Source organism: Pipistrellus hanaki, assembly GCF_964339955.1.
Source record: "Pipistrellus hanaki genome assembly, chromosome: X".
NCBI classification, from domain to species: domain Eukaryota; kingdom Metazoa; phylum Chordata; class Mammalia; order Chiroptera; family Vespertilionidae; genus Pipistrellus; species Pipistrellus hanaki.
In genome coordinates this window covers 74,006,276-74,021,036 of record NC_140524.1, presented here as the reverse complement: position 1 = coordinate 74,021,036, position 14,761 = coordinate 74,006,276, and the positions used below count along the sequence as shown (strand labels likewise).

Sequence of the window (14,761 nt, the reverse complement as noted above, 5' to 3'; positions counted from 1 at the left end):
TATTTTTCCCTAACAAAGGTTAATCTTCACCTTAACTAAGCCTGTCCATTTGTCTTTTTGCATCTAAGACAGTGGTTCTCAATCTTTTTAATGCCGAGACCCCTAACCATAAATTTATTTTTGTTGCTACTTCATAACTGTAATTTTGCTACTGTTAATATCTGTGTTTTCCGATGGTCTTAGGTGACCCTGCTATTTTCCAATGGTCTTAGGCTCTATGGCAGCAGTGTGTGAGTGTTGGAGGGTGGCGAGATGCCAACAGGGCACTGCTGCAGCTAGAGAAGCTCACTCTTGGTGCTGACTCCCTCAGCAACTGAGCGCAGCCTAGAAATGTTTCAACTTTACTTAAGGGAAGGTAGTCAGGTGGGCGCGCCCAAGAAAGGGGAAATCAGGTGAATGAAATGAGGTCAAGGCATCCTGGTTGCTTCAGCCCTGCCTCTCCCCGCCACTGTTAGCCAGAGAGCCGCATGGACTTCAATCAGGGCAGGAGAGACTAGTTTACTACCTGTGCTTATACCAACCCATTAGGAAGTGGAAAAACAAGTTGAAATGGGGCAACAACCGGTTGACAACCTCTAGGCTCTGGAGAGAGGTGCACCCGTCTGGGTGGACCTTAACAACAGGAACCCTGGTGTAATTCACTGTTTTATCCCTGTGTCTAAAAGGGTGCCTGACAAGAAAGTGGGCGCTGTGTAACTGCTGGTTGGATTGGAGAGAATGTGAATATTTAAATCTCTGGGAGCTTTGGACGTCCCTTGCCGTTCTTGGAATCGTTACTATCCTGTACCTCTCTTTCTGAACCTAACCAAACCTTGTTATAGGCAGCAGAAAGGCACAAGGTGTTAGACCAGTGGGGTCAGACCAAACCTGGATTCAGAAATCTCAGTACTTGAGCTTGGGGTAGGAAAAAATTCAGAGCCAAGACTCAAACTATAAGAGAACATGTGTTTATAAAATCACAAAGATAGAATAAGTAATTTGTAGAAGAAATGGGCTTAGGAAATAAGTTATAGAGGTAAAGGAAGGGCCCTTAGAGCTTGGGAGTGAGGAAGCTAATGGTAACGCACCTGGGGACAGGAAAGAGATAAGAGAAAGGGAGGGGTATCTCCCAGAAGAGGCTCTGGGTCCTCCATCCTAAGGGTTTTAATGATGAAAATGTTAGGGGAAGTCCCAGGGGAAGATCTTAATAGAATATTCAGTAGCTTTCCAGGTGTGTCATTTTCAGGATCTAGGTCTCCACTGATCGATTGGTCATTGCCAGGGGTCATTATCCAAATGCAGCGGATCCTGAAGTCAGCTGTGGCTGTTTTTGCTGCTTTTCTGGGTTTGAAGCTGAAATACAATCGAAACCTAGATATCTCTAAGGAGGAGAGGTCAGGGAACCAAACTGCATAACCATGGATATACTAGGGGGGAAAAGGTCACCCTAGGGTTGAGGTCCCACGCAAAAATTTGTCCTTTGCTAGGCACTTGGGGCTTTCAGCCATGGTGACCTTCTTTCTGTACTGGCCAATTGTCCTTGGTCTTCTCATGTCTGTCTAACTGTCTACCACAGCCTCACAATGAAGGTACCCTTCCCCCTTTCTATTCCTCTCAGCAGTGTCCAGTTCATGAGAGATTGTGTGTGGGCATGCTGAGATAAACATGATCAGTGGAATGAGGCACCAGCTAATCTCTTCAGGGTCCTAAAGCACTCTGTGTTCTCCTATTTGTCTGTCAGGCTAAGGACTGAGACAGAGACAGATCATCAGAATTGGAGCGGACCTAGGGTTCAAGGTCTCCAACATCTTCTGTTTACAGAAAGACAACCCACCGCCCAAACCCCATTTTGTTACCCACCCAGCAGGGATCACTAATGCTCACCTTGTAAGGGAGCAAACCATTGTTCCTGCAAAGATGCAAGAACAACCCCTAATTGAAGAAAAAATATAGCTTTAGTAGATGAGCGTCCTCAATACAAAGGAGGAAAGATCTTCAATGGAGTTGGAATGGGGAGAAACTCAGCTCTTCCACTTTGTGAAATTGAGAAAAAGCAGATTTGGGAGGGTAAGGAATTACAAGCTTAATTGTATTCATTTGTCTATTACTGCTAAGGTACAGCTGATGGGAATGCAGATATCCATAGCATTCCATTTCATACCTTTATAGCCTATAATCCTTTGTCAGAAAGCCACTGTGGATCCAAGTCACTTGTTATTTTTCAAACTTAAGATTTCTGAGACTGCTGGAGGATCTCAGGTTTGACAAGAAATGTATATGAGAGATCCCAAAGCCTCTGGAGACTCTAATGCAATATTGAATGAACTTAATTTCTGGAAAATTATTCTTGTGTCCTTGCTTCTATGAATCTGGCAAAAGTGGCTTATATAACTGCTTCAGTAGCCACTGGTGATGAACAGTGATATTAGGAGAAGTAGACAGAGGCAGGAGACCTTGGGATATTTTATTTTAGTGCTTTCAATAAGAGAAGAGGTATGACTATGACTTTGGAAATTTACTTTAAAAGAAATTGGACATGAAACAATAAAAAGTGAAATAACATGAATTAAAAAACCACAAGCAACAAAATTATATACTACAAAACAACACAAAGTGAAAGGAGAGAAGAATGACAATTACACAATGAATTTCTAAAAGCAAGAGTTCATGTTGTAGCTGATCATTGTTTGAAAGCTGCCTACACTTATTTTTTGCAGATCTTTTTTATTTTTTATTTTCCTCATTTTTTATTACTATTGCCCCCCCACTCCACTCCCATACATGCCCTCATCCCCCAGAGTTTTGCGTCCATTGGTTATGCTTATATGCATGCATACAAGTCCTTCAATTGATCTCTTATCTCCCCCACCTGTACCTAAACTTCTCACTGTAACTTGACAATCTGTTTGATGCTTTGCTGTCTCTGTATCTATCTTTTTGTTCATCTGTTTAAGTAGTTTTGTTTTGTTGGGATTTTTTTTATTACTCCTTAAATTTCATTTGTTGTAATTGACCTGTTCAGATTTTCTCTTCTTATTTAGTCTTGGATGACTGTATGTTTCTAGGAATTTATTATTTTCTTCTAGATTGTCCAATTTGATGAGATATAATTTATGGTATATTTTTATAATCCTTCATATTTCTGTGGTGTCACTTGTTAGTTCTTCTCTTCTGCTTTTTATTTTATTATGTGGGTCCTATTTTTCTTTTTAAATGCCTTTTTATTGATTTCAGAGAAGAAGGGAGAGGGAGGAAAGAGATACAAAAACATCAGTGATGGGAGAGGTGATTCTATGATTAAGCTTTTGAGGAGTTGCCAGACTATTTCATTGATTGGCTGTCTCCTGCGCACCAAGCCCACAACCCAGGTATTTGCCTCAACCAGGAGTCAAACTGTGATCTCCTGGTTCATAAGTCGACACTCAACTACTGAGCCATGCCAGATGGGCTCTCTTTACTACTTGATTTGACTTGGTTAAAGGTTTATCAATCTTTTTTAATCATTTTATTGTTCTTTTATATATTTTTAATGTCTCTATGTTATTTCTGCTCTGATCTTTATTATTTCCTTTTTCTACTTATGTTAGGCTTTCATGTTTTTACTAGTTCCTTTAGGTGCAAAGTAGATTATTTGAGATATTTCTTGCTTTTAAAAAAAATTACTTTATTAAGGTATCACATATTAGTCCTTATCTCCCCCATCCCCATCCTAAACCCTTCCCCACACATGACCTCACACCCCCTGATGTCTGTGACCACTGGTTAGGCTCATATGCATGCATACAAGTCCTTTTGTTGTTCTCTCTCCCTTATCCCCACCTTCCCCTACCTTCCCTCTGAGGTCTGACAATCTGATCGATGCTGTTCTTGTTCATCAGTCTATGTTGTTCATCATTTGCCCTAGATGAGTGAGCTCAGGTGATACTAGAAATACACTTAAAAGAACCGAAATGAGATAAGCAATAATGGTTATGCTGAGAGGCAAATGAATCAGTCTATAGTGCATTTCTTTCTGAGCCAACAGTTCTTTTGAGTCCCAATTTCTTTTTTTTTTTTTTATTATTATTATTATTATTTTTTTATTTTTTTATTTTTATTTTTATTTTATTTTATTTTATTTTTTTTAATAAATTTTTATTGTTCATATTATTACAAGTGTTCCTTTCCCCCCCCTTCCCACCCCACCCTCTGCCCTTTCCCCACTCCCCATTGTCCTCATCCATAGGTGCACAGTTTATGTTCAGTCTCTTCCCACATTCCCCTCTCCCCTTTTCCCCAAGAATCATCAGTTCACTCCCCTTCCATACCTCTGATTCTATTATATTCAACAGTTAATATTGTTCATCAGATTTTTTTTTTTAATTTCCTTGGTTTTTAGATTCACTTGTTGATAGTTACGTATTTGTTGTTCATAATTTTTATCTTTATTTACTTTCTCTTCTGAAAGAACCCCCTTCAGCAATTCATATAATTCTGGTTTGGTGGTGATGAACTCCTTTAGCTTTTTTTTATTAGTGAAGCTCTTTATCTGACCTTCAATTCTGAGTGATAGCTTTGCTGGGTAGAGTATTTTTGGCTGTAGGTTCTTGCTGTTCATCACCCTGAATATTTCTTGCCATTCCCGTCTGGCCTGCATGGTTTCTGTTGAGAAATCAGCTGACAATCGTATAGGTGCTCCTTTATAGGTAACCACCTGCTTAGCTCTTGCTGCTTTTAATATTCTCTCTTTGTCCTTTGCTCTTGGAATCTTAATTATGATTTGTCTTGGTGTGGTCCTCTTTGGATTCCTCTTATTTGGAGTTCTGTGTGCTTCCTGGACTTGTAAGTCCAATTCTTTCCCCAGGTGGGGGAAGTTTTCTGTCACTATTTCTTTCAGTATGTTTTCGATATCTTGCTCTCTCTCATCTTCTGGGACCCCCATGATTCTGATGTTGGATCGTTTGAAGTTGTCCCAGAGGTTTCTTACATTATCTTCAATTTTCTGGATTCTCTTGCCTTCTAGCTTCTGCAGAGGAGTGTCTTCTGGCTCTTTATGTTCCAAATCTTTGACTTGATTCTTGCGATCTTCTATTCTGTTTTTAGGACTCTGTAGAATATTTTTTATTTCAGACAATGTATTCTTTATTTCTTGTTGATCCCTTAGCATTTCTTGTTGATCCCTTTTCATATCCTCATAGGTCTCATTTATTTTATCGGCCTTTTCTAGGAGTCTCTTGAAAAACCCTATAAGTGTGGTTTTGAACTCTATATCCAGTCTCTTTTTGTCCTCCATTTCTTTCATTTGTGATCTATTTGGTTTAGGCATTTTCTCAGGCAGCTTTCCTGATGGGGGCGGGGTTTCAGGGTGGAGCCTACAGCCTTGGCTTCCGTCAGCCCCGCCCTATGCGACTCCTGAGACTCAGGGTCCTTCAGTACTTGTTGTAAGCACCTCTGAGAGAAAGGTGCCCTCGATTTTCGCCTGCTACCAAACAGTGTAAGCTCTCCCGCAATGGGCCCGAAACTGGGGTTCAGTTCAGTTGGAAGTGGAGTTGGAGGTGGCGTTCAGAGCAGTCTGGAGCCTGTCTCCTTCCCGCCAGGGCAGTCCTACGGCACAGCCGGCCGGCCCTTCTCTGCGCGCTGTGTGCGCGCCTCTGGGACCTCCTTTCGCTGCTTCCCCAAGTACTGCCTTACAGCCCAGCTCCCTATGGATGAGCCTGGGTCCCCAGGGTCTGGCCTAGAATGGGGGTTCAGAGCAGTTGGGGGCCCAGCACAGTCGGAGTGTTTATCTCCTTCCCGCTAGGGAACGCCAGCCAGGCACTCGGCCTCCCTCCTCTCCGGCTCTGTACTCGCCGCGCGCGCCGCGTGTCTCCGTACCTTGGGCTTTTACAGCTCCTCCGCGCTTCCTTCTGGTTTTCTCCTTGCTTCTCGTTGTAGAATTTCCAGTCAGTTGACTTTCCTGTAGTTCTGGGTAATGTCCATTTTATATTTTAGTTGTATTTTATTGAAATTGTTGCGTGCGGCTGCGGCTAGGTGCCTACCCGAGCAGCCATCTTCGAGTCCCAATTTCTATGTCAAACAGTTCTTTATGTGTACATGTCAGTTCTAGATGGTGGACAAATGGTGGTAATGTAGGTCTGACCCTCTCTGGTTTGGTCCTGGGCAACTTGCAGTGATGCACAGCTACTGACTGCTATTATGGCAAGGCGTCATCAGCGTCTTCCATCTCTGGACTGTTTCTCTTCTGTCTTCATGGCTGGAGCACTCCTGTGATATTTCTTGCTTCTTGACGTAAGCTTGTATTATTATGAATTTCCAACATAGAACTGCTATTTCTGTGTTCCATGGCTTTTTGGATGTTTTGTTTACATTTTCACTTGTCTCAAAGTATTTAATTTTTTACTTGATATCATTGTTAACCCATTTATTGTTTAATAACATTGTTTAGCCTCTATGTATTTGTGTGTTTTTCCATTATTTTTTCCCCTTACAATTGATTCCTAGTCTCATGCCATTATGGTAGGAGAGACTGCTTGATAGATTTCAATCATTCAAATTTATTGAGACTTTTTCTGTGGCCTAGCCTGTGGCTTTTCCTGGAAAATGTTCCATATACACTTGAAAAGAAGGTATATTTTGCTGCTTTGGGGGTGGAATGCTCTAAAAATACCAACTAAATCAAGGTGGCCAATGAAGGTTGTTGTTTTATTATTTAGTTTCTTTCTGAAACATCTATCTGTTGATGTAAATGGTGGGTTAAAATTCCCTTCTATGATTGGATTACTGTCGTCCTCTCCCTTTGTTGGGTGCATAAATGTTTACAAGGATTAGATCCTCTTGTTGGATTGATCCCTTTATTATTATGTAATGTCTATTTTGTTTCTTATCATGGCCTTTGTTTTAAAGTCTATTATGTCTAATGTAAGTATTGCTATCCCAACTTTTAAAGAAATTTCTGGTAACAGCTCTATTGAAATATAATTCATGTGCCAACAATCCACCATTTAGTAGTGTATAGTTCAGTGTATATTCACAAGATTGTGCAAACAGAACTGCTATCCAATTCCAGAACCTATAAAGAAATAGCATACCCATTAGTAGTTACTTTCCACTCCTCCTCCCTCCTTCTAATCCCTAATAACTACTTATATTTCTGTCCTTATGAATTTTTATTTTATGGACATTTCATATAAATGGAATCATACAATATATATCCTTTTATATCAGGTTAAATGGATACAAAATGCTGTGTGGTTCATTTAACATAATAATTTAAAGGTTCATTCATGTTGTAGCATGTACCTATCTGTACTTTATTACTTTTTATGTCTGACTAATATCCCATTGTATAGATAATACCACCTTTTGTTTACCCATTCACCTGCTGATGGGCAATATGGGTTGTTTCTACTTTTTGTCTATTGATAATAATGCTACAATAAACATTCATGGATAAGTTTTGTGTGAAGAAATATTTTCATTTAGCTTGGGTATATATTTAGGAGTGGAATTGCAGGGTAATCCTATGGTTAACCTTTTGAGGACTTGCCAGACTGTTTCCAAAGTAGCTGCATCATTGAACATTCCCACCAGCAGTACATGAGGATTCCAGTTTTTCTATATCTCCTTTAACTTATTCGTTTTCTTTTTGAGGATAGACATCCTTATGTGTGTGACGTGGTGTCTCTTTGTGATTTTGATTTGCATTTACCTAGTGGCTGAGTATTGTTTTTATAAAAATTTTATTGAAGTAGAGTATATATCGTGTAAGTTTTTAAGTGCTTCAGTACAGCAATAGAGGAACACAGTCAGCTTTTCTACTAGAAATAGGAAACACAAGAGAAACAGGTTGAGGCTGATTAGAAATCACGGCACCAATACTCTATACTTACAAAAATCTCTTCCTCAAATGCCAATTTCTCACCACTCTATGAGCCCACACATTTATCTTTTTATTGCTGCCATTATTTACCTAGACAGTGGAAGATACCAGGAGTAGAAAGTGAACTAGAATTACAACATCCAGAATAGCCCAAGCTATCTCCCTGTCTTCCAAAAGGTCCACATTGCCTTCCTCTAGAGGACTAGGAACCACAACCACAGGACACTCAGCAGGGTCTCTCCAGATATCTAGATTATTTCTATCCCAACTTTGTTTTTTGTTTTCACTTGCATAAAAATTTTCTCCATCCCTTTACTTTCAGCATATATCTTTTGATCTGGAGTGGATCTCTTATAGATAACACATATGTTTCTTTTTTTTTTTTTTTTGATGTTTCTTATCTATTTATCTTTCCTATATCTTTTTAGTGGAGCATCTAAGCCATTTACATTTAAAGTGATTATTGATAGGTATGTAGTTATTGCCATTTATTTATTTTCATTTTTCTCATTTTTTCTTCCTTCTTAAAGAAGTTCCTTTAACATTTATTATAATACTGGTTTGGTGGTGATGAACTCATTTAGCTTTTACTTGCTGGGAGGATTTTTATTTCTCTTTCAATTTTCAGTGACAGCCTTGTTACGTAGAGTATTTTTAGTTGTATGTCCCTGCTTGTCATCATTCTGGATATATTGTGCCAATTCATTCTGGTCTGAGAAGTTTCTGTTGAAATATCAGCTGGCAGTCTTAGCTCCTTTGTAGGTAATTGTCTTTCTCTTGCTGCTTTTAAAATACTTCAGTCCTAAACCTTTGGCATTTTAATTATGATATGACTTGGTGTGCACCTCTTTTTGGTTCATCTTGTTTGGAACTCTCTGCTTCCTGGACTTGGGTGGCTTTTGCCTTCACCAGATTAAGGAAGCTTTCTGCCATTATTTCTTCAAATAGGTTTTTAATTCCTTGCTCTCTCTGTCCTCATTCTGGTATTTTTGTGAAGAGGATGTTGCTGCACTTGATATTGTTCCAGAGATCCCTTAACTACCCTCATTTTAAAAAATTCTTTTATTTTTGCTGTTTTGCTTGGGTATTTTATGCTACCTTGTCTTCCAAATTGCTGATTGGATCCTCTGCTTCATCCCACCTCTTTCCTTCTAGTGTACATTTCATTCTAGATATCGTATTCTTTATTTCTGACTGGTTCTTTTTTATGGTTTCTATGTTCCTTTTTTATTTTAGCTTACTATGTCTTTGTTGAAGTTTTCTCTGAGTTCATCCATTCTTTTCCTAAGTCCATGAGCATCCTCATAACCATTACTGGGAACTCTGTAATTGGTAGATTGATTGCCTCCATTTCATTTAGTTCTTTTTCTGGAGATTTATCTGCTTTTCTCATTAGGGCATATACTTTATCTCCCTATTTGACTTTCTCTGTGTGTTTGTGACTACATATTAGATATATCTGCTATGTCTCCAAGTTGTAGTAAGGTGGTCTTATAGAGTTGGTGTCCTGTGGGGCTCATTAGCACATTCTCCCTGATCACCTGACCTGGGTGCTCCAGGAGTGTTCCTTATGTGTATTATGTGAACTGTCCTGTTATTATTGAGACTTGGTTGCTGTTGACCCTCAGGCTGTACCTTCAATTTTCTCATCTCCAAGTTGATCACCAAGTATTGCTAGGAAGATTTGATTTGTTTACTTTGTTTATCAAACACTCAAATAATACTTTCTATGTGCACTTCATAAATATTATCTCATTTAATCTTCATAACAATCCAATGAAGTAAATTATTTTATAACTGCCATTGTACAGATGAGGTTCAAGTAGTAAATGAGCTCACCAAGGTTCACAATTAGCAAATCACATTGCTGAGAGGTGAGCCCAGACACTCTGATTTTAGTATCCATGCTCTTAGCTACTATACTATGTTGCTTCCCATATGTGATTATGTATGTGAAAGCACTAAGCACATTGCCCTCTAAATTATGGGTATCCATTAAATGGTGACCCTTTCTTTCTTTATTTGTAAAATTGTCTCTGAGACCCCACACAGCGGGTCTCTAGTTCTCAGATGGGAAATGTTGAGGTCAAAGAAGTTTGATAACATGCTTAAGAATGCACTGCTTATAAATAAAATATTTGGGATTTGAACCCAGGAACAACTGATTCCTGGGTCAGTATTATTTCCCTGTATTTTGTCACATAGACACCACAGGAGTACACATGATCCTAAACCACCTTATGAGGAATTCTTGTTTAGGGATGGTCATTATTCCTCAGTCACAGCAGAAAATAATGTAGAAAAAAAGGGGTTTCTGCCTAGTCTCCAGGAGTGACATGAGTCTTTTACAATCATTAAATAGACTCAATGGCAGGTGAAAACAAAGCCTGAGAGCCTCACCAAGCTCCTGGAAAGGAACCATGACACTCAGCTATCAGCTTTCCTTTTATGGGAGGCCCTACAGGGGGCAATTTTTTTCCTCTTCCCTGTTTTCCCCATTATCCTCCCTTTCCATTCTCCTTTCTTCTCCTCCTCCTCTTCCTTATCATCATCAACAACAACCCAGGAAACCAGTCATAATTATTATAATTTTCTTTCTCATAATCTCCATTTACTGAATGCTTTTTGGGTGCTTTTCTAGGCACTTCACATGTATTGATTTACTTCAACTTCGCAACAATGCTATGAGGAGAGAACTACTACTATTTCTGCCTCACATATGAGGAAATGAAAACCCAGAAAGGTTAAGTAACTGAATAGTACATGGCCCTGAGTTAACAGCCTTTCCAGAGGTCACCTTGGATGATGTTGATCATTGTAAAAATGCTGTTAGTTTCTATTGGATAGCTGAGGGCATTACTGTAATAAGGAACTGGACTTTAAAGCATAACTGCTAAACGTATTTGGTCTTCCCCTATGGAGTGAGCTATCATCAGTTTAAAAGCAACTTTTAGCACAGAACATGCATACAATTCATTCCCATTGTGTCAGGGAAGTAAAAAAGACCCCAGACTGTTCTCAGATTAGAATGCTTGGTTTCCAATGTGGCATTTATCTTAAATTGCCATGAGATCAGTTACCTCATCTATACTAGTAAAATATGGATTATAATAATGCATGCATTACTAACAGTATTGGGGTTATTAATGTGAGCATCAAATAAGAATGTTGAAAAAGGTGTAAAGCACTTTACCAATATGGCAACTGCACTTACTCTCTTCCTCCTCCTCTCTCTCCTTCATCCCACTTGTCTTATTTTACTCTATTTTTGTTCTTTTTCTCCCCCTTCTTTACTCTTTCTTAACCATGTCTGGGACTTAACTGTAGCACTGCACTTAGGCAGAAGGAACACAGGCTATATGGGCAGATAAACCTGAGTCTGCTCCTGGCTTTGCCCCTTCCTAGATAGTCCTCCCTTTACCCAGAGTGAGCCTGAGTCACCTTAAAAACAGGCTTGTGGCTGAACAAAACCTGAGGTGATAGAGTAATACCAGATAACATAAATAGTATGTATTTTGACTGCTCATCCAATCTACCTGGTGCTGGAGACACAAGGAAAAAAAAGAAAATCTGTACTTATTGAGTACTTACCATGTACCTGATCTACTTCTTAGCTTGCAGCTTTGATGAAACATGCTGCCATGTTGAAGTGACTCATGTAGCGAGGAGCTAAGAGCAGCTCCCTGGGAAGCTACAGCCTGATTACTGGGAAGGGTAGCTCTACAGCCCCAGAAGTTGGTACTATTATTTCCCCATTTTCCATTTGAGAACACTAAGGCAGACAGAAGTTTTTGTCAGCTGTTGGGCTTGTGGAAAACACTATGGCAGTTTAATGTTCAGGATATTAATTAGAGATCCCTTGGAGAAGGGAAGAGAATGAGGCAAGATTGGACTGAGGGAGCTATTGAACTGCAATGCAGTATTACTGGAAACCTCAGTCCTCACTATGAGGAGCTCTGAAGATGGAATGGCCCTTTAGAGTTATTGCCTACCTATTGTATCTCTACAGGGGACCAGGCCTTCATATTCCTGCAACAGTCACTAGATTCTTAGTGCCTGATTTCTAGTTCATAGTTATTTCAACTACACCTGTTATCATGCCATCCCAAAAGGGAGAATAAAGGATTATGGACAAAAAGTAGAAGAAAAATGGTCTCTGAAACCAGACAAATCTGGGTTTAAATCCTGAAACTTTTCTTACTAGTCATTTGTTAACTATGGACAAATTATTTAACCTCTTGAACTTTAGTTTACCTTTTTGAAAAATGTCAATAAGAATACTTAGCTTGAAGGGTGTTTTGCATATCAAATGCAATCATTTATATAAAGCATCTTGTATAGAGACCTAGCACAGAGTAAGTACTGAGTAAATGGAAATAATTATAATAGCAAAATAAATTATTGTGCAGTGGTGTGCCAGGTTTTCTCATTTGTAGGATAGAGAGAATAAGAGTGAAGAAGAGCTACCCAGAAAGGGAAAGGTCTTTACATCTTCCTGGTAGTTATAGGTACTCAGCAGCATTTACTCCAATGAACTTATGTTTATTTAAAAGGTTTTGTATAGACATAACACTCTTAATTTCAAAGAGCAGAGGAATCTCTTATATTTTGAACACACAGACACTGTAGAAACTTAAAACTGCAGTTGAGTAAGGAAGGAAGGAAAGAAAAATATCTCTCCTTCCCCACCAGGGACTGAGACTTGGAGATAAAAACTTTTTCAGTCAGGCAACCCCCAACCTTGTCTCTTTTAGAGATCTGACTTTGGTGGAGTAGAGAGTTGTAGGGCTTTGGGACCCTGGTGCCTTTTCTTTAGGGAGGGAAGGCTACCTGCACAATCCACAGGAAAGAGTGTAGCCAGCAGCTGACCTGAGTTGAGGCTGCATTATAGAGGAAGAAAGACCCAAGAGAAGGAGGAATGAATGGAGAAGTCCCACCCACTCACATGTGTAAAGTAATTGCTACTCACTTGAATATCACTGTCACCTCTAAGATATATAATTCAGTAGGTGCCAGAATAAAGGTTTTGAACAAAAGACAACACAGTTGTCAGCCTGGGGCCCATCTAAGCCTATAGGAGAGCTGAAGCCCAATGACTTAGGTAGCAAGTTAGGCAGGACTTATGAAGTGGGTACAGCTCCAGTTCCCTGATTTCATTGTGGGGAACTTCTATAGACCTGTGAAAACTAGGACCATGAGAGAAAGGCCTGCAGATCACAGGATCCCCAGACACACAGCCTGGTACCTGAGAACTTTTGCATACCTAGAAGACTAGGGGTGCAGTGTGATGGTGAACTCTATAATGACAGCCAGGCCTCCAAAATTAACATAAAAAAGAGGGCTTCTCCAAATTACCTTTGGGCCTTGAGGATGAGATGAGAGTTGGGAAAATATATGCACCAAGCCTTTTGGAAAGTCCAGCAAGAAGACTGTTGTCCTTTCAATGCCTAAGGCAAACACACAGAAAGGGGGCACACTTTATACAAAACAAGATATGGGCCTCCCCCAATGCTCAAATTTTAGGTCCCAGCCTTCAGGCAGAAGAGACAGAGGATACATCTGGGCCTTCTGCCCTATCCTTAGCTCCAAACAAGAGCAGGGCTTGAAATGTGAGTGTAAAAGAAGGGATTATCAGACATACTGTTATTAGCACCTGAACCACATGTCTTCCTGAAAAAGAAAGCCGAGAGCAGAAAGAAATACCAGCAAAGTAAGAGAGGGATTGTGCTTCCATTACATTAAACAGGAGACTTGGTAGAGGTGGGGAAGGGTTGTTTCACATCAGGACATCAACTCTGGCCAAGGGAAAGGGTTATGAGCAGCAGAGCTCTATGTATTCTTCCTCTCTTCATTCATCCTGCTTCCGTTTTGGCTTTTTGGGGTTCCGGGACCGACTCTTGGCTTTGCACAGAGGACATATAGGTGCATTCCGGTGAATTTGCTGATGACATGACAAGCAGGCCTGGTGGGGTACACAGGAGAAAGAACATTAGTGGTCAGATTCTCGTAGGCTATGGTTCAGCCTTTTGATTCCCAGGGTTCCAAAAACAGTTGTGATTTTTCCCAGCATGAAGAAGCAGTAATTAGTGACTGAAACCCAAGAACAGAGATCAGTGCTGGATGTAAGGGATGTAAAGGATAAAGGAGTGAGAGTTAAAAACGGGTATTGAGGAAAAATTTTCAAATCTCAGAAATAAGAAAAAATGAGAATTGTGTATCCATTTAGATTATACTGGAGCATGGTTTAACAGGCCCACTCAAGAATCCATTCTCTTAATCAGGTATCAGTAAACATTTTCTATAAAGGCCAAAATAGTAAATATTCTAGATTTTTCAGCTCATATACTCTTAGGTGTGACTACTCAATACTACCTGTTTTACATGAAAGAATCTACAGGCAATACATCAATAAGCATGCATGTATACCTTAATAATAAACTTTAAAAATAAAACTTTATTTATAAAAACAAGAAACAGTTCAGACGTGGCTGTAGGCTCTAGTTTGCTCACCCCTGCTCTCTGTTCAACTATTTACTCTTTTTTTTTTTTTTTTTTTTTTTTTTACTATTTACTATTGATCAGTGTTCAAACTGTGACTTATGCTGATAAACTACAAAAGGCTTTTGTCTAATAGAGAAGCAGATTATTTATGTTCTGAAGAAATATAATCACAAGTGTTACAGTTTTATTGCCCTATAGAACATAAACCAATTCTGTGTTTAACTCTGAAAATTTATTTCAGCATTCCTTTCCTTCCCTGACTATATAATTATCTATTCCTCAAATGATCTTGGAACCAGCTTTGTAATCCTGTAGGCTCTGTCATTAAAGATACATACTTACTATATATTTGTACCAGTCATGCTTTTAACATTAATATATATATATATATATATATATATGTATATATATATATATATATAT

General features: G+C 39.3%; 1 protein-coding gene across 2 annotated transcripts in view; it reads right to left on the bottom strand.

Annotated features, from left to right (window-relative positions):
* Window positions 1–12,358: 12,358 nt before the first annotated feature.
* Window positions 12,359–14,761, bottom strand: part of ZC4H2 (zinc finger C4H2-type containing) — a 48,722-nt gene continuing 46,319 nt past the window's right edge. For both annotated transcript variants that reach the window (XM_084869753.1, XM_084869752.1), the window contains one exon: window positions 12,359–13,799. In XM_084869753.1, coding sequence (XP_084725879.1) covers window positions 13,667–13,799 — 133 coding nt within the window. In that variant the 3' untranslated portion in view covers window positions 12,359–13,666. The remainder of the gene's footprint in view (window positions 13,800–14,761) is intronic.